At 39.7% G+C, this 23,118-nt stretch overlaps 2 protein-coding genes across 2 annotated transcripts; one reads left to right on the top strand and one right to left on the bottom strand.

Annotated features, from left to right (window-relative positions):
• Positions 1-664: 664 nt before the first annotated feature.
• On the top strand, positions 665-1,612 carry LOC119800440 (olfactory receptor 4E1). Its single transcript, XM_038310622.1, has one exon. It carries the CDS (start codon positions 665-667, stop codon positions 1,610-1,612), a length of 948 nt encoding a protein of 315 aa, XP_038166550.1.
• A 3,737-nt stretch (positions 1,613-5,349) lies between these two features.
• LOC119800379 (olfactory receptor 1509) lies at positions 5,350-6,276 on the bottom strand. The gene has a single exon (XM_038310546.1). The coding sequence runs from the start codon at positions 6,274-6,276 to the stop codon at positions 5,350-5,352; it is 927 nt and encodes a 308-aa protein (XP_038166474.1).
• Positions 6,277-23,118: the final 16,842 nt, after the last annotated feature.

Here is a 23,118-nt window from a genome sequence, read left to right as displayed (position 1 = left end):
CAGGAGAGAAGTGGTCTGGGCTAGTGAAAAGTGCAATCAGTGGAACAACAACAGAAAGCGTATCCAAAAGCCAAGTGTAGAGTATGGAGAACCTTAACCCGTAATCTGGGCTGTGGTGGCACACACCAGCAAATTTAGCACTAGGGAACTGGAGGCAGAAGGACCAAAAGTTCAAGGACATCCTGAGCTGCATAGCAAGCCTAGGCTATTTGAGACTCTGTCTCTAATACTGGAAATCTAAACACTGATAAATTGCTACAGTAATAGAGAAACACCTTGTTTGAGCTCTTCACCCTTCTTCAGGGTGGTTTTTAATTTCCTAGTTAATCGAGGTTCACGACTGCATTATTCCATAATGTGGGTTTAACATGGGTTTAGCATCTAGTGAAGAAGCTGAAAGACGGTTTCTTTTTAAGAAACAGACAGGGTGCATAGCTCAGAGGTAAAGAACCACATAATGTATGTGAGCTGCCATCAAATTCTCAGCACTGTGGAGAGAGGGAGGAAACAGAAAATAAACAGAAGATACTTGACCCACAAGTTCTAGATAAAGTCATAAATGACCAAAAAATTAAGTGACCAAATGGTTGACGCAAATGTTAATTGTTACACTTGTTACACTTGTTTCACATGTTTTTCTTTAAATTTTCAGAGAGTTTAAAGAATGGAAAAGACCATCAACCAAACTTCAGTGATGTCTTTTCGGCTTAGAGGCTTATCTGTAAATCCAAAGGTACAGATGGCTGTGTTTTTCATGTTCCTCATTTTCTATGTCCTGACACTGGTTGGTAACATTCTCATTGTCATAACCATCATATACGACCGCCGGCTCCATACACCCATGTATTTCTTCCTCAGCAATCTGTCCTTTATTGATGTCTGCCACTCCACTGTCACTGTACCAAAGATGCTGAGAGACACCTTCTCAGAAGAAAAGCTCATCCCTTTTGACGCCTGTGTGGTGCAGATGTTCTTCCTCCACCTCTTTGCTTGCACAGAGATCTTCCTGCTTACTGTCATGGCCTATGATCGGTATGTGGCCATTTGTAAACCCTTGCAGTATATGACTATAATGAACTGGAAGGTGTGTATGCTACTAGCAGGGGCCCTGTGGACAGGGGGGACCATCCACTCCATCTCTCTCACCTCACTCACCATCAATCTGCCATATTGTGGTCCTGATGAGATTGACAACTTCTTCTGTGATGTACCTCAGGTGATCAAACTTGCTTGCACTGACACCCACATCATTGAGATTCTCATTGTCTCCAACAGTGGGCTGATCTCTGTGGTATGTTTTGTGGTTCTTGTAGTGTCCTACGCAGTCATTCTTGTGAGTCTGAGGCAACAGATCTCTGACGGCAAGAGGAGAGCACTGTCTACCTGTGCAGCCCACCTCACCGTGGTCACACTGTTCCTGGGACACTGTATCTTCATCTACTCACGCCCATCGACCAGCCTTCCAGAAGACAAGGTTGTGTCTGTGTTTTTCACAGCTGTGACTCCTCTGCTGAACCCTATAATCTACACCCTTAGGAATGAGGACATGAAGAACGCCTTGAACAAGGTAATCAGGAAGAAAGAAATAAAAGTGAAAATACTAAACCCTTAGGATTCTTGGTGAACCAAATCAAAGAAACAGCTTTATGTTGTATTTACCAGACAACGACCTGTAACATTTTCTTCTGGCCCCATATCTAACAATCACAGTAACAGCTGTGATTGGTAACATCTTCCACTTTCTAGAAATTGTCACAGGCACTGCATGCTCACTTAACTCCCTCAACAGAGTAGACTACATGTTAGTCTAACTACAAAAGGACAAAAGCTCACACTGAGCAAATAGCATGCTGAAAGCCACCTTGCTACAAAGTCACAAAGGCAGGACTCAGAGGGCCCAAATGTAGCTTAGGACAGAATGCTCATAGCAGGCCCTGGGTTTAGTTCCCTATTTCACAAAAAAGGTCACAAGACTGATTACAAATCAAATCCATCAACCCACTATTGCTCCAAGAACTGGGAGAAAATACCAACTTGAATTCATTATCTCATATTGCTGCTCCTCCTTTTCAATTAACCAGCAATCTAAACAACACTTCAGATTTCTGGACTGCCCTCATCTACGTATTCATTCTGGTGTTTGCCTAAATGACTTTCGCAATTCAGGTAAATGAAACAGAGGATATTTGAGCATGACCAGTGACAAAGAGAAAGACTGTGAACCACTGAGGTTACTAAACCTCTTGAGAGTTCATCCAAATCTGCCATCCAGGTAATAAAACGGAAATATTTTATTGTTTCATATTTTACAAATACTTTCTGAGCTCCAAATTTTGTGCTGGATTTATAGTTACAAGTAGAACTATTATATAGATACTCCTACAGTCTGGTACAAACAAAAAGCAAATTCTGAGCAACTAAATATAGTTATAGACACAACAAATGCTGTCAAAGATTAGAGCAGCATGACCATGCAGGGGAGGGGGACCCTAAACTGTGCAGTCCAGAGAAACCTCTTTGAGGAAGTCATATTTTAGTTTAGGTGTGAAACATGAAAAGGAAACAACCATGGGAAAGAGAAGCAGCAAACACTTCCAGGGAGAGTAATGGCAGGCACAAAGATCTCTGATGGGAAAGACAGCTATAACCAAGTTCCAAGAAGTTATAACCACCATGGATACAAATTAGAGACTTCTTTCTACATAATAGATACCAGTGCCTCTGAATATCAGTGAATATAAATGTATGCAATGTAAGGTATAATTTGAATTATTATTTTCGAAATCCTTAAACATGAGTTCAGAAGTGATATCTAGACTTTTTTTCATCACTGCATTTTACACAAAACTTCTGACTTGAGTTTTATAAGAGGATTAACAGATGGACAATATTTTGTACATTTTCATCCACTAGAGAGTAAAAGTTTTCACACTTTAATACTTTTTGGAAAGCTTCTGGTTGACTTAAACAGACAGCATCTTTTTTTATTTATTTATTTATTTATTATGTATACAATATTCTGTCTACGTGCATGCCTGAAGAGGGTACCAGGCCTCATTACAGATGGTTGTGAGCCACCATGTGGTTGCTGGGAATTGAACTCAGGACCTTTGGAAGAGCAGGCAATGCTCTTAACCGCTGAGCCATCTCTCCAGCCCCAACAGACAGCATCTTTGCCCTATCATTTCAATCATTTTTATTTTGCTTTTTTGTTGCATTTGCTCAGCCCTTCACTCTGCACCATGTACATCTGTGATGAACCTATGCATCACATACATGATGCACCACACTGTCTGTTCTCTAATTCTGCAGAAAACACTTGGGCATCATTTCTACAAGTTAAAGGAATGTCAGTTAATAGAACTGGATTCTAAATTCCTTTCAAAATAAGCAAAATCCTTCATATGTGCCTCAAACTTCTGTTCTTATATCTCAAATGCATCATTGAGTCTATTCTATAATAGATCAACAAGTTCAAGAAGTCAGACTCTGAAATTGTTCAAAAATAAGCTCCCCCCTTAACTGTTTTTATTGGTTGACTTTTCCCAAACAAACTTTAAAACGTTACTGGAAATGTTACCCAGAATGTTGTTTGTGTTCTTATGGTAAGTGCCGGCATTAATGTTTGTACTGGTGCTATAACCAACTCCTACAACCTAGTGCTCTCTACACCTTAAACATTGCTTTGCTGTTCTATGGTTCAGACATTCAACACACACCACCCTGGCCTAGCAGCCGATGTCAGCAGGATGTCATGTTTTCTGAAAGCTCAGGTTCCTTTCCTAATTTCTAGAGGCCATTCGCATTCCACGTCTTCAAAACAGATGGGGTTGATCCTCCTGGTATCTTTCCCAGTTGCATTTCCCTCTGAGAATTTCTTTCTTCTCCTTTTCAAGAACATTTATTACTCTTGTGGAAGACCGGATTCAGTTAGCAGCATGTACATGGTAGCTCAGGACTATCTGCAATTCCAGCTCAAAGGGATCCAACAATCTCTTCTGGCCTCCACAAGCTCCCAGCACTCATGGTAGATATACATACTTTTACATATAAAATATACATAAGTATATTTTTACTTATGTAAAAATAAATAAATCTTTCCAAAATAACTAGAAATGGGATTTACAAATGATTCTTCTCTACAACTCTTAGGTGTGTACTCAAAAGACTTTATATTGTACTCTAGCATATCCGTGTTCATCAAGGCTCAACTCACAATACCTAGAAAAGGGAATCAAAACAGATCTTCATGAACAACTGGATTGATAAGAAAAATAAAAGATAGATATATGAGTAATATTCTATTCTTCTATTAAATTTTATTTTATTTGGGGGATGTTTCAAGGGTAGATATGAAGGTACAGAAAATAAACGGGGTAGAGACGTATGATATGAAAGATATAAACAATGAACAAAAGTAATAAATATAAAATAAAATATAAGTAAGTAATAGGCTCATTCATGTTAATATACTGAGATTGAACATTGGTCAGTTTAGCTCTCTCCCATGTTGCATATGGATGTGATGTAACCCAGTCTAAATTCCAGCATTCCCCTCTGTAGACAGACTTTTCCCACTACGCCCATGAAAATACATAACAATTTTGAGCAATAACAATGAGGTAAGACTCACATGTTATCTCTTTAAGCCCACTAGAAAACTAAAATAGCCAAAACAGTGTGCTCATTTGTAAGTATAGGCTTGTAAGCCAATATAGCAAAGTAAAGAACTACAAATCCACACTTGAAAGTCATTTTCAACATAAGTAATTTAATAATAGAATAGTCATCTCAAATTGTGCCAAATCAAGTCAGTGGATGAATAAAATTAATCTTAAAACTTACTTCCTACAAAAGCAAAACACCAAAGAGATCATATACCTAGAATGTAATGATAAAACTATACAATTTGTAAGGTAAAGCAACCAAAAATCTTTGCAACTTTGAGGTAGACAAAGTCCAGTGTGACAGGATCAACCACAATAAATAAATAAATAAATAAATAAATAAATAAATAAATAAAATTTTATCAAAATGTTTAACTCTTAATCTGGGTGTTTTGTTAGGAAAATAAATTTTCAGGACTGTAGAGATGTCTCAGTGTTTAAGAACTACTTGTTACTTCCACATTAAGGGTTCAGTACTCAAAAGGCAGAGGCAGGTGGAGCTCTGTGAGTTCGAGGCCAACACGGTATACAAGAGCTAGTTCCAGGACAGGCTCCAAAGTGACTGAGAAGCATTGTTTCAAAAAACAAATAATAAACAAATAAACAAACAAATAAATAAATAAATAATAAGGGTGCAGGCACAACTGTTGCTGTCATCACAATGCTCCCCGCACACATGATTTCACGAGCAAATTTGTCTCTGCCTGAGTTGTTTCATTGCATTTTTCACCTCCTCATTCCTCAAGGTGTAAATGAGAGGATTCAACAAAGGGGTGACCACTGTGTAGAAGACAGAGACCACCTTGTCAATAGAAAAGCTGGAGTCTGGGCGAGTGTAGAGGAAGATACATGGCCCAAAGAACAGGGCAACCACCATGAAGTGGGAGGAACATGTGGACAGGGCTTTCCGACGACCTTCGGCTGACTGTTTTCGAAGAGAAAACAGGATCACAGTGTAGGAAGTGACCAAGGCTAGGAAGCAGGTGAGGGAGATGGTTCCACTGTTGGACACGATCAGAATCCCTGTGAGGTACTTATCTGTGCAGGCCAGCTTGATGACAGGAGGCACATCACAGAAGTAGCTGTCGATAATGTTCGGGCCACAGTAGGGGAGACGAATAGTCAGGACGGTCTGCACAAGCGAATGAACTGTGCCCCCTGCCCACAGTGCAAAGACAAGCTGTACACAGACCTTCATGTTCATCACATCGGGGTAGCGCAAAGGAATGCATATAGCCACATAACGGTCATATGCCATGATTGTCAGCAGAAAAATCTCAGCACAAGCAAACAGATGTAGGAAGAAAAGCTGTGCAATGCAGTTGTCGAAGGAAATGCTCTTCCTCTCCAAAAGCAACCCCTCCAGCATCTTGGGCACAGTGACAGATGAGTGGCAGATATCAATGAAGGACAGATTGCTCAGAAAGAAGTACATGGGAGTGTGGAGACGTGGGCTAAAGACTATGGTAACAACAATGACAATGTTCCCCAGGAGAGTTAGTATGTAAGTGACTGTAAATGGTATGAAAAACAGAATCTCCAACACCCAGCTGTCAGTGAGGCCCAGGAAGACAAACTCAGTCACTCTTGTTTGGTTTAGAGCGCCCATCTAATGAGTGTTCCAGAGGATCTGGGTGGGGTGAATTATCCTGAGTAACATAGGAATAAAATGATTGAAATGACTGTTTTCTTGTGAGGCTTAGCATGAATAGGTATGTTATCCAAAATCCTTACTTTTATTTACATGGCTATTTTCAGGTAAATATTATTATTATTTAGAATAATCCGCCAATAGTATCAGATTAGAATTCTAAAATTGTAAAACTCCAACTAAAATTACTCATTATTTGACTTTTGCTATTAAGATAAGTGACCTTCAAAAACTTAACAGTCTTTTATTTTGTCCAATATGAGGTCCATTTATGACCATTAAAATACTATTCATTTTTTACTTGGTTTCTTTTTTAGTATTCCAAAGCACTGACTTTAGGAAAACTCTCCCGATTAAATAAAAGCCTGTGTCTCTTTCATAATTATTTTATTATACTGAAAGTAGGAAATTTGGTTTTATTCTCATTAGCTAAACTTTTCTTTAAAAGTACAGAAGTAATAGAAAGATTGTAAGGACCAGAGGACCAGAAAAACCTGTTAGAAGATAGTGTCACCTAGAAATTACAGGGAAGCTTCACCCATGACACTTCAATATGGCTACCTAAACAAGACCTGAAAAGTACAATACCAATAGACTAACTAACAAGGAAGGGGGCTTACAGGACCCAGCCCTAAACAAAGAACTACAGGCAACTAAGGAACACTGAGAGTGGATTGTCATCCCCAGGGCTGAGCCCCCAATTTGGTTATCTGGTAATAAGTGGTTAACCCTGAAACTATATACACAAGTAACACTTAACATTCAATAGGCTGAGCAGGTTGCATTTACATACTTATACATGTATATATTTGTATATAAATAGTATATATATATATATTATATATATGATAATAATTAAAGAAAATGAGGCCATGAATTTGAGAGGGAGCAGGGATGGTATATGGAAGGGAATGGAAGGAGGAAAATGAAGGGGGAAAATAACATAATTAGATTGTACAAAACTAATTTTTTAGAAAGTAATAACCACATGATTTACCGCTTACAGCACTTTTCAGATGCCTTGTACACTGTAGGTTTCCAAAACCATTTTATTTGTACTAAAATAACTTCTTAGACATTGTGAATCCAATCATTCCCTCACAATAATTCGCCACAATTATGATTCTTTAGATTCTATATTATGACTTTTCTGTCAGGAAATATTACGTACAAATACTATCACATTGCTCCTAATTGTTCCCACTGGTTAGACAACCATAAACTATAGGATAATCAGCCCAAATCACCAAAGAAATGAAACTTTGATCCAAATATTTCACTTATGGTAAGGTAATCTCTTACAGTGTCCAAACTGCAGGAAAAGCTAAAGGTGGGGGATATTTAGCCTAGCACTATTTGAAGCAACCTAACAGTCATGTGATTGGGTGGGGGAGTCTGAATGAATGCAGTGAAGCATGACTAGACTTGCATCCAGCCCAGGAATGAGGATGACAACTGTTGAGACAGCACAGAGGGGTGGCGCTCGACAGAAAATTCCCTCAACATCTTGGTAGATGGTACTGCTATATAAGCTAGCAAAAGACAAAGAGAAGATGGGAAAATGAGAGAACACATATGACAGAAGAGGAGACTATTCTCTTATTTAAAAAACCTTAAAATTTGATAGTAAAAGACAAGGGATCAAGTTGAAAATGAGCAAAGAATATAAACACAAAGATCACAGGAAAGGAATCACAAATGAGAAGTAAGTACGTCTAAGTGAAAGTCGCTCAACTTCAGTGGAAGTTAAAGACTAAAGCCAAATACATTTGTTTTTGTCACATCGATAAAAGCAAGAAAACCTGGTTATTCTTTACATGGTGGTACCCAAAGTCAATATTCTTAAAACCTTTTGTGGGAGATAAGTTGGCAATACCAATGAGAATTTTAATGTCTATTCTTCTAGAACAAAGAATCCCATTTTCAAGACTGCATTTCTTTCTTCTTTCTTTTCTTTTTTTTAAGACTGTATTTCATGGGACTAAGGAAACTGGCAATTAGTAACTAAAGATACATGTTTATTGAAATATTTGTTTGGTAGGAGCAAGAGGGGCCAAGGGCATCACAAGAAAACACACAGAATCAACTCACCTAGTCTCATAAGGGCTCACAAAGAGTGAGCCCACAACCAGGGGGCCTTCAAGGGACAACGTATGGTCTCTTCATGTATGTGACAGTTGAATAGCTTGCTCCCCCTGTGGGACTCCTAACAGTGGGAGCAGGGGCTGTCTCTGACTCTCACTGGCTTTTGGAATCCTACTCCTCATACTGGAATGCCTTGCCCAGCCTTAATACATGGAGAGCTGCTTAGTCTTACTGCAACTTGATATGCCATGATTTGTTGATACCCATAAGAGACCTGCCCTTTCCTGAACAGAAACAGAGTGGACTCGGGGGTGGGAACAGAGGGATGTGGGGGAGGGTCTGGGAGGAAAAAAGGGAAGGAAACTGTGACCAAGATGTAAAATTAATTTTAAAAGGGATACTTTTTAGCAAAACAGGGTATTTGAAACAAACAATAGTTATCAATACAGAAATAAATGATGTTTCTAAAGTGTCTTGAGTTTTATATTATTATTTTAGGGGTATGAATGTTTTGCCTGAATGTATGCCTGTGCCTGTGTTGGTGGTGACCAGCAAAGAATGTCAGATCTCCTGGAACTGAAGTTACTGACAATTGGGAGTGGCCATGTGGGTGCTAGGAATTGAACTCTGGTCCTATGGAAGAGCAGCTCTTAACTGATGATCCCTATAATAAATAATTTTTAGTACAGACACAATGTGCAATAGAGTGGAACCATTAATGAATTTGTTTATGCGTAGTAACCTAAGGCAGTGATTTTCAACATGGCTACAGATCAGAGCTACTTAAATTATTTTTATAAATTTTAATGTCCAGGCTCACCTCAAACAATTAACTCATCTCTCCTTGGTGATTCCAATGTAAAGTCACAATCACAAACAACTAATTTCAAAGAAAAGTCAATAGCATATTAAGTGAAAAGAATCTATTATGAACATATTATGAATCTTGAGAAATAGGAGAGGGGAAGAAAGGAAGGAAGGAAGGAAAGAAGGAAGGAAAGAAAGAAGGAAAGAAGGAAGGAAGGGACAAAGGAAGGAATTAAGAGACATTCATGTATGCATATATGTACATGTATGTATTTTTTAAATGCAAACATATATATTATTTATTTCTATTTGCATGTATTTCTAAAATAGTAGATGCTGAAGAATATGCATTAATTTTAATATTGTTTGCTTCTATAAGCATGGCATTGAAAAGAATAGGAAGAATTTTATTAATTCTTATGTTATATTCTAAAAGTATTTACATACTGGTCATGTTTTAAAAATAGAATGTTAAAAAAATGTATGGAGAGAAGTATACAAAACACAATGACTTCATAGAGTTGCCTTGTCTGTGTCTAAGGAATTATGACATGATTGCATCATTGTTTGTCTTGCTTTGCGAAACAGTCTCCCTATACTGCTCAGTCTGGTCTAGAACTCCTTTTGTAGCCCAGGGTAGCCTTGAATCTACAGCCTTCCCATGTCAGTCCCATAAGAACTGGAGTTACAGGCAAGTGCAAAAATATGTAGCTACAATTGTATCTTTCATAAAGAAATTTGCTTGTGCTGGCCATCATCTCTGTCATCACTAAAACACAAAGCCACATGGCCATTTTGACTTGGTTTGAGTTTTTTTTTTTTTAATGATACTGGCAACTGAACCTCCTTAACCTATGCAGCTAGGCAAGCACTCTACCTCTAAATTATATTATCAACCTATGAGAACTTTCCAACACAGGAACACTTAGACTTAGTACCTTGAAAAATAAGGATGTGAAATAAGAAGTAGTAAATTCAAATTATTGAGTAAAAAAATGTTAAGAAATGCCTCATCATTTGGGCAGTGGTGGTGCACGCTTTTAATCCCAGCACTTGGGAGGCAGAGACAGGTGGATCTCTATGAGTTGGAGACCAGTCTGGTCTAGAGAGTGAGTTCTAAGACAACTAAAACTATTTCACAGAGAAACCCTGTCTCAAAAACAAACAAAAAAGCCTCTTTGTGGGCAGGAGAGAGATGCCCCCTTTACCCCTGCAACAGACAGGGGCAATACTCAGAAAGCAGGCCCTGCAGCTACCCTGGGCAACACAATAGGGCTGGCCCTTTGCAGAGGCACTGGTGAGCTGGCTCTGAGGGTGTGAGAATGGGAAAACTGACCACACCCACACCACCCACACACCACTCACCCACCCACACACACACACCACACCACACACACACCATACACACACACCACAGAGAGAGAGAGAGAGAGAGAGAGAGAGAGAGAGAGAGAGAGAGAGAGAGAGAGAGAGAGAGAGAGAGAGAGAGAGAGAGCAGCCCCATCTGCCAGGTGGTGGTGAGAGCAAAGGAAAGATGTGCCCCAACCCACCCCATTGTCCCTATCACCCGTGGTTGGCGAGAAAGCCAACCCTTCCCCTTACCAGCCACAGCACTAGACAAAATGGGTCTTGCACCTTGCCTGGGCAGCACAGTAGAGTTGGACCTGAAGGTGTGTGTAGGTGTTGGATAGCCAAACCTGAGGGCATGAAAGCAGAAGAACTAGCCTTACCTCTTGCTTATCACTGCAAGGGGTAAACTTGTCAAGACAATACAGGCGAGCTCACCCTGGTGGTGAGGACAGGGGAGAGCTGGTGGCTGAACAACTCTGCAACTACCCAGGCCCAGAACCAAGGTAACATCCACCCCAAATGTGATCTGCTGAAGCACATGAAGGGGTGGGTCCTGCAGACTCAAAGCTGCAGGATTTCCACAACACATCACAACAGAATATCCAAGAGGACTCCCAGTGAGGGCACAGCATTGATAGTGTGGCAGAGACCAGGGACCTTGAACCAGATCCATGACTCTTTTTAATAAACACTTGCAAGTAAAAATATATGGAAAAAAGGGTTTACTTCATGACCCACTGTGTCACACTACAGCTTCCATGAAAAGACTGATGTTTTTCCTATTTTTCTTTTCTTTTTTTCTTAAATTTTATTTTATTTAGGGGAGGGTTTGCAAAGGCAGAGGGCAGATATAAAGGAACGACGAAATGAATGGAATCAAGATGCATGACGTGAAAGATACAAAGAATAAATGAAAAGAAACTTTTTTTTTTCTTAAAAAAAATGCCTGTTTAAGGTTGCAGTGTAGCCCTGAGGTCAAGTATTCTCTTAACATACACAAGTTCCTATGTCAGCAAAAATGGAAAAAGAAAGAGGGAAGGTGGAAGGAAAGAATTCCTCCTTTACTGACTTAGTAATAGGCCTTTTAAATAAAGAAAATTATTGTCCAGATGTTGACACACCTGTAATCTTAGCACTGTAGTCTGAGGAGGAGGGATCAAACTTTTCAAAACCTGCATGCTAAAAAAACAGTGCCATGCTGCTTAAAACACACTAAATGAGAAGTAAGCAGGAAAGCACGCAGTGGCCTTATCTAAGGAACAATAGGCTCTAACCACACACCATTTCAAGAAATGAAAATAATTCGTTTTTCTGTCCATGCAAAAAAGTAACCTGTCACCAAAAAACTCATTAAATATTTCTTACCTAGGAAAAAATTAATATTACAAAAAAAAAAAACCAGTGACAAGACCAGACTTTGTGGAACACGATGGCCTGCACAACAGTAGACCTGTATTCTATAATGGAGCAGGAGAAGTAGAGGGGCAGAACCCCCACATTCCCCACTGGGCATGGGGAATGTGCCAAGATATGCATAGTGAGGTAGTGGAAGCCAGCTGCCAGCTCACCTGCTCAACTTTCCCCTTTTGTTGACGACTCCTCTGTAGAGGTTACTGCACTGCCGGGGATTAACTCTTTGCTTCCACACTCCCACCCAATTTACGCCTACTGGTGTCTGTCATTGTATCAGAGAAACCCAAACTGTGTTTGCCTGTCCTCTGCTGTATGTTTCTATTTGAACATTGCAGGGCCACCTCGGTGAAGACACATTTACACGGGGCTCCTTTGGCAAAGAGAAGCCTCCGTGTCCATCACAGTAGCCTTCAGGTGTATCTATAAAATGCTGGGCTGCCAAGACCTTGCTTGAATGAATCCAGTGTGAGAAAATGTCCTACACAATAGAATGTCAGGAGGTAAAAAGAGTCATGGAAGTACTCACAGAGACACCTTAAGCTTTTAACAGCTTCCCATTCCTAGTAAAATAGAGTGCAGTAGGTTTCAGGAAAGTTTTGGCCTGATTTCTTCATGTCAGGATTAAAACTCCATCCCATCGCCCACCAGACATAGTCTCCCTGTTTGGCAGTTTGCTGCAGACAACTACGTTAAATTTATTCTTGGCCATTTTACCAGATTGCACTTATTCTTTTTTTCTTTTTCTTTCTTTTTTTTTTGTATTTAAAATAAGCTACATCACATTTTATTTTTAAGACTCTACTTTTTACCGTACAATGAGATCACCTGCCTGGTGGCCAACCAACACAGTTGAACCAAGCCTCTGAGAAAGAAAATTGCACTCAGAGAAAGACAGGACTGCCTCCCACTCTGCACACAGAGACATGCCTTGATTTCACATCCCACATGTATGGGTGCAGTCCTGGTGAGGTCCAAAGAAAGACCCGGGCAGCCACCAAGCTCAGGTAGTACTCTGCATCTTCTCTGGAACATCCCAAAGCTGGTTTTTGAGCTGCCCATCAGAGCACAGAGGAGCGTTTTCCTCTGGGGATGGGACAAACAAGCAAAAACCAGGTGACCACATGGTAGTAAGCAGGTTTCCTCTTTGGAAGCTTTTGTCAAGCTCAACATTCATTCCATTACTCTTTTCTAGGAACTGTGCTAGAGATTCAAACAGGAAGAAGCAAAGGGAAGAGAGGGTGTTGATCCCTCTCTACCCTAAGTCCCACAGTCTGCTGAGTCTTTCAGGAACCAGAAGAAAGAGAAGCAAGTGCTACAGCAGAATAGAAAAGGCAACCAACCATAGCCTCAAGTATCTTGAAAAGTCTAGGATAATCTGTGTGTGTGTGTGTGTGTGGATGGTGTGTCTGTGTGTGTGTGGTGTGTGTATATTCATGCATGTATGGAAAGTGAAGAGTGTGCATGTATGTGTATGTGTGTTTGTGTGTACATTAACGTATAGAGGGAAAGTGAAGTGTGTGTGTGTGTGTGTGTGTGTGTGTAAAGGCATGCACATGTGTGCATGGATGTGAGCACATTTGTATTCTGACACCTTTATATAAAGCAGCACATTAAAAAATGATAGATTGTGAATAAAGAAAGGGGATTAAAATAAATTTAAGTTAAAAGTACTCCTGTTAAGCTTCTAAATCACATACGTACAATGTATCAAATAAATACCTGGAAAAGAATCCTGTTCAGTGCCGTCACAGTATAGTCAGGTTCAGACCCACACAGGGATGGCAAGGAGCATTAATGAAGAGCGCTGACACGTACCAATGCTCTCCAGCTGTCCAGAATGATCTGGCTGATTCTTATAGTGGTATTATGTTCTTTCTTTCACTTCTCTCATAATTCCTACAAGAAGTAAAACACAAACAGTAAAATATTTTAAATAAATAACTCACCCTGATTTAGGTAACTGGTCTTCTGTGTGAATAATTATATCATTGCAATATTGGTCCTAAGGGTTATTTTTAAAGATTTTTCCTACTCTAAAAATTTTGAGTTATCCTTTCAAATGCTTTTTTCTTTTTTCTGGCCAAGAAAAGGAGCATTAAACCTCACTTTTACAGTATCACTTCAAGCAGTGACTAAGCATGACCACCACTAGAACTACATTAATACTTCCAGATTTGTCACTCAAAGGTAAGACATTCTGCACATTTTAGAAAACAAGAAAACTGTTTATTCTAGGTAATATAAATATATGACATACTTGATACTATCATTAAGTTTAAAATTTTGTTCTAGGAAAATGTGAGTTGTTAAGGAATCTGTGTCAAATCAAGTCTAGCTAATCTTAGGTTCTTCTGTTGTCCACATGACTTTATAAACACCAAGTGAAGACCTTTTGTGAATTGATTTATTTAAAGGATATACTCGGGCAAGTTGCTTCACTTTATTCTCATTAAGAAAGTAGGAAAAATTAACACTTTAATTACTATGACAGCATTATGAATCAATTTGGCTGTGCCATGGAACCTAGATATCTGGTTAGTGAGCTAGCTATTGCTGTGATGATATATTTATGCATGATTAAAACTTACATCAGTAAGCTCTGGAGAAGCATTAGTCCTTAACTATGTGGACAGGCCTTAGCCTCTCGTCAGAAAGCCATACAAGACTGAGTTTCTAGGCAGAAGGAAAGTTTCCATCTTGGGTTCTCTCTCCTCTCTCTCTCTCTCTCTCTCTCTCTCTCTCTCTCTCTCTCTCTCTCTCTCTTTTTCTCTTTCTCTCTGTGTGTGTGTGTGTGTGTATGAAGTGTGAAGTGTGTGCATGTCTCTCTGTCTCTGTCTCTCTGGAGAACTCTGACTAACAGCATTACCTTTATTGCAATGCTTGCAATAGCCTTAAAAATGGTGATGTAGGGAAGGATAGAAATACCGCCACTCTGTTCACCCTCACAAGAGATCAGTCCCTAGAAGATGACTTTATCTCCTTTAAGCCCTTATCAACATCCATTTTAAATAAATAACAACAAATTCTTTCTAAGATGAAGTAGGAAAAAGATAGAAAGACTTGTAATCAATCAATCCAGTGGCTCTGTTAAACTCTCCATAAAGCACAAAGCAATAAGCAATTAGTACATCTTTACATATAAGATCTACCAATCTTACCTGTTTAAAATAAATTTTCCCAAACTGACAACAGAAACCATCTATTCCATTGTTCCATTAATGATTCAGTTCTCTTTCACTTTAGACATCTAAGATATGAAATCTCAGAACACAGAATTCTGAACTGGGCATATCTCAGGCTTGCAAACTGGGGTTTTTATCCATCAAACACAAGATCTTGAAGTGATCATTGAATGGCTCTAGTTGAACTTGCCATCAATGAATGCCCAGGTGCATTATTAAAAGTTTCATGACTCAATACATTTCATGTTATTAGTATCACTCATTTAGCAATTTAATAAATGGACCATAAACCCACTAGCCTCTAAATAAGGAAGTGTTCCAAAGCCTTTACAGTTTCCATGACATCAGCTTGTGTGGACATGGAAGCATTGTACTGCACACCAGGGATATAAGGTTGTGAGCAGGTAGAACAGCACTCTTGAATTGGAAGATGTTTTGTAGAACTCCATGTATATAAAATATCCAAAACAGGCAAATCTGTAAATGGTTTCCAGGGGCCAAAAGGATAGAGAAATGAAGTAGCCTGTTAGACAGCGTGTGTTTCTTTTTTGAGATGTTGAAAATGTTCAAAGCTTAGATTTGATTTTATGGTTTCATTAGTATAGTAAAAAAAAATTGCATTGTGAGTTGTAACAATAAGGTTAGTAAACTGAATGCTAAGAATCATCCAATTAAAATCTTGGTTTTTTTTTTTTGCTCTAATCTACTTTAAATGTTTTCATTAATTCTTTCAGAATTTTATACATTTCTGTCAGAGCCCAGTCTGACAGGAATTAGCAGGGGCTACTTGGGAGGAGGTGCAAGGTTACAGGGAATGGCAGAATAAGAGAAATGGAGATTGCAACCTTAACTTTGAAATACAGCATGCTCTAATACTGAGGGTGAGTGAACAGACACATGGCAGGATGCCCTACTCTCTAGGACCTCCCCTGTGAGACAAAAACCCTGTCCCCTCCCTCAACTCCCTTGACTTTTCTAGGCAGCCAGAAGGGAGTTTCCTGTGGCTAGCCTCCCCCCAAAACCAAACTTATCCCCACTCAGCAGAAATCCAAACTACTAGCCACACCTCAGCCCCAATCCCACCTAACCTCTTGAAACCTGGGTGGAACTATGAAACAGTTTACTCCAAATTGAGTGGACTTAAAGGGACCAAGAGTTTGCTACAACACAGAGGGTATTAAGTGAGAGCACCAAGAGAGCAAACCAGAAGAGAAGACCAAGAGAGCAGGTTTATAGAGATAGAGACCTCAGAGACTTTCTGAGACAGACATTGACAGTACAGAGCAAAACAAGAAAAACTCCCAAACACTCAGACAGCCACAGCAAGGATTGGACCAAGACACAAAGACACTGCTGGCCTCATTTGAAAGAAGAGATGGGTAGGCACCGACACAAGAATTCCTCCAACAACCAAAAAGCAACATGGTAACACCAGAACCCAGCAGACACAAAACAGGAAGACTTGATCATCCTAACCCAGAAGAAGCAGAAGAAAACGACCTTAAATGTAACTTTATGAAAATAATGGAGACCTTTAAAGAGGAAATGAAAACTGCCTTAAGAAATTAAGAAGACATACAAAAAATTGGAACAAATTAATAAATCCCTCAAAGAAACCCAAGAAAACAAAGAAAAAACAATCAAATGGTTGAAGGAAACAGTTCAAGACTTGAAGACTGAAATAAAGAAAATAAAGAAAACAGGCGAGGTTTCAGATGCTGGTCACACCTCTGGATGGTCCTTCATGGGTGCAGTTGTGAATGCTGACTCTGTCCCTGTATAACCTGTCACCTTGTTCAGTGTGCTGCTTAAAGCCCCTTCTGGCAGCTGTTATCCATTTTCATCCATTTATTCATAGAGGCTCTGGCAGACTGTGACCCTCTGAATATTGGAAGAATTCTGCTTCAAATCTCTAGACAGTGCTTCTGTTTTCCCCCCTTTTAATGGGAGCTAGAAACACAATGAAAACTGATGCAAAATATGACGAGATATAGAAGTTGCATCAAAGAGCCCTGAGAGACATTTGCCTAGGGCAAACTCTTCAAAGAATGCTAAATCTTTTTTAAACTAGAGAGAGGAGCCCTGTACCACAGGCTAGACTCAGCCTCTGAAAAACATCTCTCTGTCTGCAGGACAAATCCACTCAGAGACAGCCAACCAATTCTGCAACTCTACACAGGTGAGTCTAGGAGGGAACTCAGTGTGGAGAAGCAATCCATTAAAGAGGACACAACTAGCCAGCAGCTTGGAGAGTGTTTGTGTTGTCTAAACGTTAGTCCCTTCTTTCCATTTCTTTCTGGAACTTTCCACATCTACTAGGATAAGTTCAATTTCTATAAAATTGAAAATGGGGCTTTAAAAGATCTTAATACCTTTCTAATTTTCTCTTTTTATTAGGATGGCAATGACAGGGGGAAGGTCAAGAGGAGGTGGTGTTCGTTATGCAGAAACAAGGACAGGCTGGAAGCATCTTTGACTCCAGTGATAGGTGCTAAGTTCCTTTCCTAAGTAAGCTCTTTCACTTAACCTTTGGCAAAAGACAAAAATCTACTTTGTGGCACCCATAAAATGTGGTCAGGATGGTCTCTCTCCATGGCGTATATTCCCTCTGAGCTGCCTGTCCTTACCAGGACATCTAACTGAACAAAAGGCGAAGAAGGTAAACACCCTTGCCAGAAACAAGTTTGAACTGGATATTCTCCCAACATAGATAGGGTCCTTTGGCCAGTTTCCCTACCCATCTCCAGTATATCACACCTGCTTCCTAGCACCCCAGATCCCAAAGGTCACTGTAGAAACCCAACGTTTCAATTTGCTGGGGATGTGTTTTGTATGCTTTGAACCTCTCCAGGAAACACACTCATATAAGAGAAGCCCAACGTGGGCTCAAGATGCATACAATGTAGCTCATCCTGGGGTTCCAAGATGCCAGAGGCCCCTGTAATGCCCCCCTCTCACATTCTTACCTTCTCAATGGCACCTGCTCATCGGTCCTCACTGCCTTCCCCTGAAAGTGATACTACAGTTGCTTTTCAAAGATGCATCATTTAGTCTCTGATGTCACTGGAATCTTCTTTGAAATGCTTTTATACTGAATTTTAACCTTCTAGTGCTTTTACGTGCTTTGATTAGATTCTGACCATTTTATAACTTTATCGTTATCAGATACAGCCTAATATTTGGATATTTTCACAATATCTTAGTTACTTAATCAAGCCAGGGTTGATATAACCAAATCGTTTGCAACTTTTTTTAAAGTTTCAACAGCTAAAAACAAGAAGATCTCAAGCAACATGACACTGAAAGCTAAAGAATGGGAGAGGCAGTGCAGGGGGATACTAGGTAGTCTGTCTTTGCTTCCTGTAAGCTGCTCTGGACTGTTCTACTCGCATTATCAGGCCTAAATCTTTGGCAAAACACTGCTCTTTTACTCTAAAAATCCATGTCTGAAAATCCACAGTATGTTCTTCTTTAGCTCCTGGAGACCATACCCCAGGTTTGAACTACCCGTCTTTAAAGCTGCATTCTTTACATGCCGGTCTTGGAACAGAGACTACCCTTAGCCCCACCAGGTGTGCCCTACACCAGTTTCCTAGGCTCTACCAGGCAGGGCACCCAGTATCTGAGTGTTCAGGAGAGCTTCTTCCACAGGGAAGCTGGAATAAATCAAATGTACTTGAGTGCAATAACGTAAAGAACAGAATGGCCATGCAGACCAGTCGGGGAGACTGCTCACCATATAAGTGTGACCTTGAAAGAACAGAATGGCAATGCAGACCAGTCGGAGAGACTGCTCACCATATAAGTGCGACTTGACTTAGGAGACAGCTCCAAATTGTTACTCCACTGTAGCAGTTCTAATTTAATATGGAAATTTGAAGTTTCATAAAGCACATCATGAAAATTGTAGTTATGAGCTGCGGGCTGCGTTCCTACTGCCCAGCTCCCAATGGCCTAGCTAGTTTATGCCCCAAAATAACAACACACAAACTGTATTCATTTAAACACTGCCTGACCCATTAGTTTCAGCCTCTTACTAACATCTTGACTAACCCATATCTAATAATCTGTGTAACACCACGAGTGGTGTCTTACCGGGAAAGATTCAGCATGTCTGACCTGGCGGCTGGCTCAATTGCATCTGTCTAAGTGAGGAGAGGCATGGTGACTTACTAACTTCCCTTCTTTCCAGCATTCTGTTCTGTCTACTCCACCCACCTAAGGGCTGGCCTATCAAATGAGCTAGGCATTTTCTTTATTAACCAATGAAATCAACTCAAACAGAAGACCTCCCGCATCATTTCCCCCTTTTCTGTTTAAACAAAAAATAAGAAGGCTTTAACTTTAACATAGCAAAATTACATATAACAAACTAGTTACCAAGTAAGAATTACAGTTACAATATTTATATATATTTTATCTTTTATCATAACAAAGGAAAACAACTATAACTATCTATCTATTCTTTAACTCCATCAAAGACCCCAGAAGGATATAATATTACCTAAGTAAATGAGAAGTAAGCAACTTACAAAACTCTAGAAATCACAGAGACATCTCACTGCCTGGACAGCCACCCAAAGTTCCTCTGTACCATTGGGGCATCCATCTTTGGCCTACAGGCCCATAGTTTCCAGCAGACATTTCCATGAAGCAGGAAATTTCAAAGACAGTTCAGTCACTTTCTGCTGTGTCCTGCAGAATGTCTCGCAGACTCTTTTATAAATCAGGAACCCCAAAAGACCATCTCACCTTTAGGCAAGTTCAGCTGTCCTCTCTCTGCAGGTTCTCTGTGTCCAGTTTATGCAACAGTCTAGGCAAGAGCAGTTTCTTGCCCAAATGGCTATCAAACTCCATAAGGAGCCTCTTCGATGCCCATCTTCCTCTTGAAGTAGATTGGTGCTGCCAGGAGCAGACATGTCTCACTGTCATGAATAGTCCTAAGTTATTAAAACATTTAAATGCCATATTCTGTAGTCTTTGAAAGTTATTAGGAATGCCTATTTAACTTAACTATATCTCTATATATCTAGAAAAGCTAACATGACTACAAGCTTGACTGTTATCGATGATTATTCATTAACAACCTATATTTCCTAATTATACATTACATTTTTAAAATGAACTACAAAATCACAATACCTTAATCAAGATCAGATATAACAAAATTGACCTTAAATTTAAATCACTAAAGCAAAATCCATATCAATGCAAATTATTCATATCTATATCATATCCCCCTTTAAATGTAAAAGAACATTTATAAACAATATTTGGGAGTATGGGCACAGTTATTTCTCTCCAAACTGCTTCCTGCTGAATGGGGGCACTGTTAATCAGATCTTTCATGGTGTAACCTGTGTGCTAGGCTCCTCTCAGTCGGCAGTTGAGAAAAGTAATTTTTTGAGGGTATTCACAGCAACCTTTCAGGAGGTCGTGGTCTATCATACCATATTGGAATAGAAGCAATCCACAGGGTCTCATCCTCTGTAAAAACAAAAGAAGAATCTCTTTTCCAAAGTATATCCTTAGATCCAAATTCTGAAGTCAAGATACTTTCAAAATATCTATCTTGGATTAGTTCAGCAGCATTTATAAACAAATATCTTTTTAGCATTCAAACAATTCAAAGAGAGCATAATAGCATACAGTATCAAATTCTCTGTGTATTTTCCATCTTTATGCGGCTTTATTTTAACCTCTGTTTTGTTTATTTTTACTTTTATTTTTTGAGACAGGTTCTCTGTATATCTTTGTCCTGGAATAACTCCATTGACCAGGCTGTCCTTGAACTCAGAAATCTGTCTGTCTCTGCCTCCCAGGCATTCGGATTAAAGGTGTGTGCTACCACACCTTGAAGTCACAGAGGTCAATCTACCTCTGCCTCCCAAGTGTTGGGATTAAAGGTGTTTACTACCACATCCAACTACTTCCTTTTTTTCTTTTTTACTTTTAAGAACTTTAACCTTTAGCCTGCATATATTTTTAACACACTCTAAGCCATTTAGAAGTTTTCTTTGTCTTTGCATCTTTATTTTACTGTATATCTCTCTTTTTGTGACCACATGAGTCTTTTTTTTTTTTTTTTTTTTTTTTGTTTTTTGAGACAGGGTTTCTCTGTGGCTTTAGAGCCTGTCCTGGAACTAGCTCTTGTAGACCAGGCTGGTCTCGAACTCACAGAGATCAGCCTGCCTCTGCCTCCCGAGTGCTGGGATTAAAGGCGTGCGCCACCACTGCCCGGCTTGACCACATGAGTCTTTAATTTAACAAACAATATCGGTAGGACTAAAGCCGTGACTTTGGCGGCTAGATCAAGCCCATTCCTTAGCTTTCTAGCCTCATGGCAGAGGTACCAGCTGTAGCCATTTTTATTGCCACAACTCTATAGTGTTTCAAGGTCCTTGCCAGAAAGGAAGCTGCAACAGTGTTAAATAACAAATCAAAAGCTCCGTAGTCAGGACTGCCTGCTTAAAAGAGTCAGAGTTTGCCCTGGCAGGACAGCCCAGAAAGCCGGCATTTCAAAACAGCACAACTTTTTTCTGCTGAGGCTAAAAACCAAAAAGCATGCATTCAGCTTTTCATCAACATCGTTTAAGTATTTTGTGGCAGGACCTCTTAAAAGAGCTGCAGGGTTTTGCAACTAAAGCTGAGTCAGGAAGCCTCTCTTAGATGAGAGCACTTTCTTGCCTCTAGCAAGCAGAGTCAGACCTGAGAAATTGCTGCTACCAAGAAAACATGCTTTACTCTATTCTTTCCCAAACTTTCTCAAGCTTTCTGTGGATTCAGCTATCCACATTGGGTGCCAGAAAATACCCTAGGTTTAAGTGGGAGCACACTGGTATTAGATGTCTATCTGCCTTACAGTCCAGTCTGTGTCTGCTTAGCCTTGTGTTCTGGGAGAATCTTTACAGTAGAAACACGTAGTGGATGCTTCTTGGCAAACAGGAAGCAGATATGAAAACACTGCTCTAGCTTCCTTCCCATCTGGTTGATTCAGGCACTTGAAATCTTTCACGCTCTTTAAGAGGAGTTGAAGGATGACAAAGGAAGCCTGTGTGTTTATACATGCACAAGTTTTCTAACAACCAAGTGTTGGTCAATGCATTTATAACAAACAATAAAAATTCCTTCGTATTTCTGTATTTTACAAAATTCAATCTAAACCAATGGACAAATAATTCAATCAATAAAACTAAATGATATCCTGCAACAATAAAGAGGATAAGTGATGTCTAGAATTTGTTGTAACAAAACTAGATCCATATTTATAACAAAGACTGACCATGACCTGAAAGAGTTATAGGGATCCAACAGCAAAGTAAATTATCACTTTTAACCCACTACTGACTAATGAACTAAGCAGTGGTGGTGCACACCATTAATCCCAGCACCTAGGAGGCAGAGGCAGGCGGATCTCTGTGAGTTCAAGGCTAGCCTGGTCTACAGAGGAAAGGTTAATTGACAAAGCAGGTGTCAGAGCACACTTCAGGAGAGCCTTCAGAGTCTCACGTAGTGACCAAACACTAGGTGAGAACTGATGCGGTCGTGAAGAAGAGCAAGGCATTGCAAATTTTTCACACTGTGGTGAGGATATGTGGTTCTTAGCCAAAGACAAAAAGAAGCATTACAGTGAGATTGAGGGAGAGTGCATGTGACTGGGGACATTAGTTCCACTATGCTCTATGTTTGCCTTAGCCTCTCCTCATTAAAACACTTTCTGGTTGGATTTATTGGTCCATTCTATGGCTCAGGGGTTCTCCTTTTCCTTGATCTACACAATACTCTTTCTTGGTGCCTTTCACTGAGCAGGAGGTTCCATACATCTACCAAAAGAGCCAGCCTCTGGAGAATTTCTTTCTTTTCAAAACAATTTTACACAGATGCATTTCTCTCCTAACTGTTAGCCAATAATCATCAAACAAAACATTGCCTTACCTCCGTCCCCTATTGTACTCCCTTGTCT

The sequence above is a fragment of the Arvicola amphibius genome, chromosome 13 (genome assembly GCF_903992535.2).
Source record: "Arvicola amphibius chromosome 13, mArvAmp1.2, whole genome shotgun sequence".
Taxonomy (NCBI): Eukaryota; Metazoa; Chordata; class Mammalia; order Rodentia; family Cricetidae; genus Arvicola; species Arvicola amphibius.
The sequence above is the reverse complement of the archived record's forward strand: the minus strand, read 5'-3'. Positions and strand labels throughout refer to the sequence as shown.

Coding starts and splice junctions, on each gene's coding strand:
- LOC119800379 (XM_038310546.1), bottom strand. CDS start 6,276: ATGGGCGCTCTAAACCAAACAAGAGTGACTGAGTTTGTCTTCCTGGGC.
- LOC119800440 (XM_038310622.1), top strand. CDS start 665: ATGGAAAAGACCATCAACCAAACTTCAGTGATGTCTTTTCGGCTTAGA.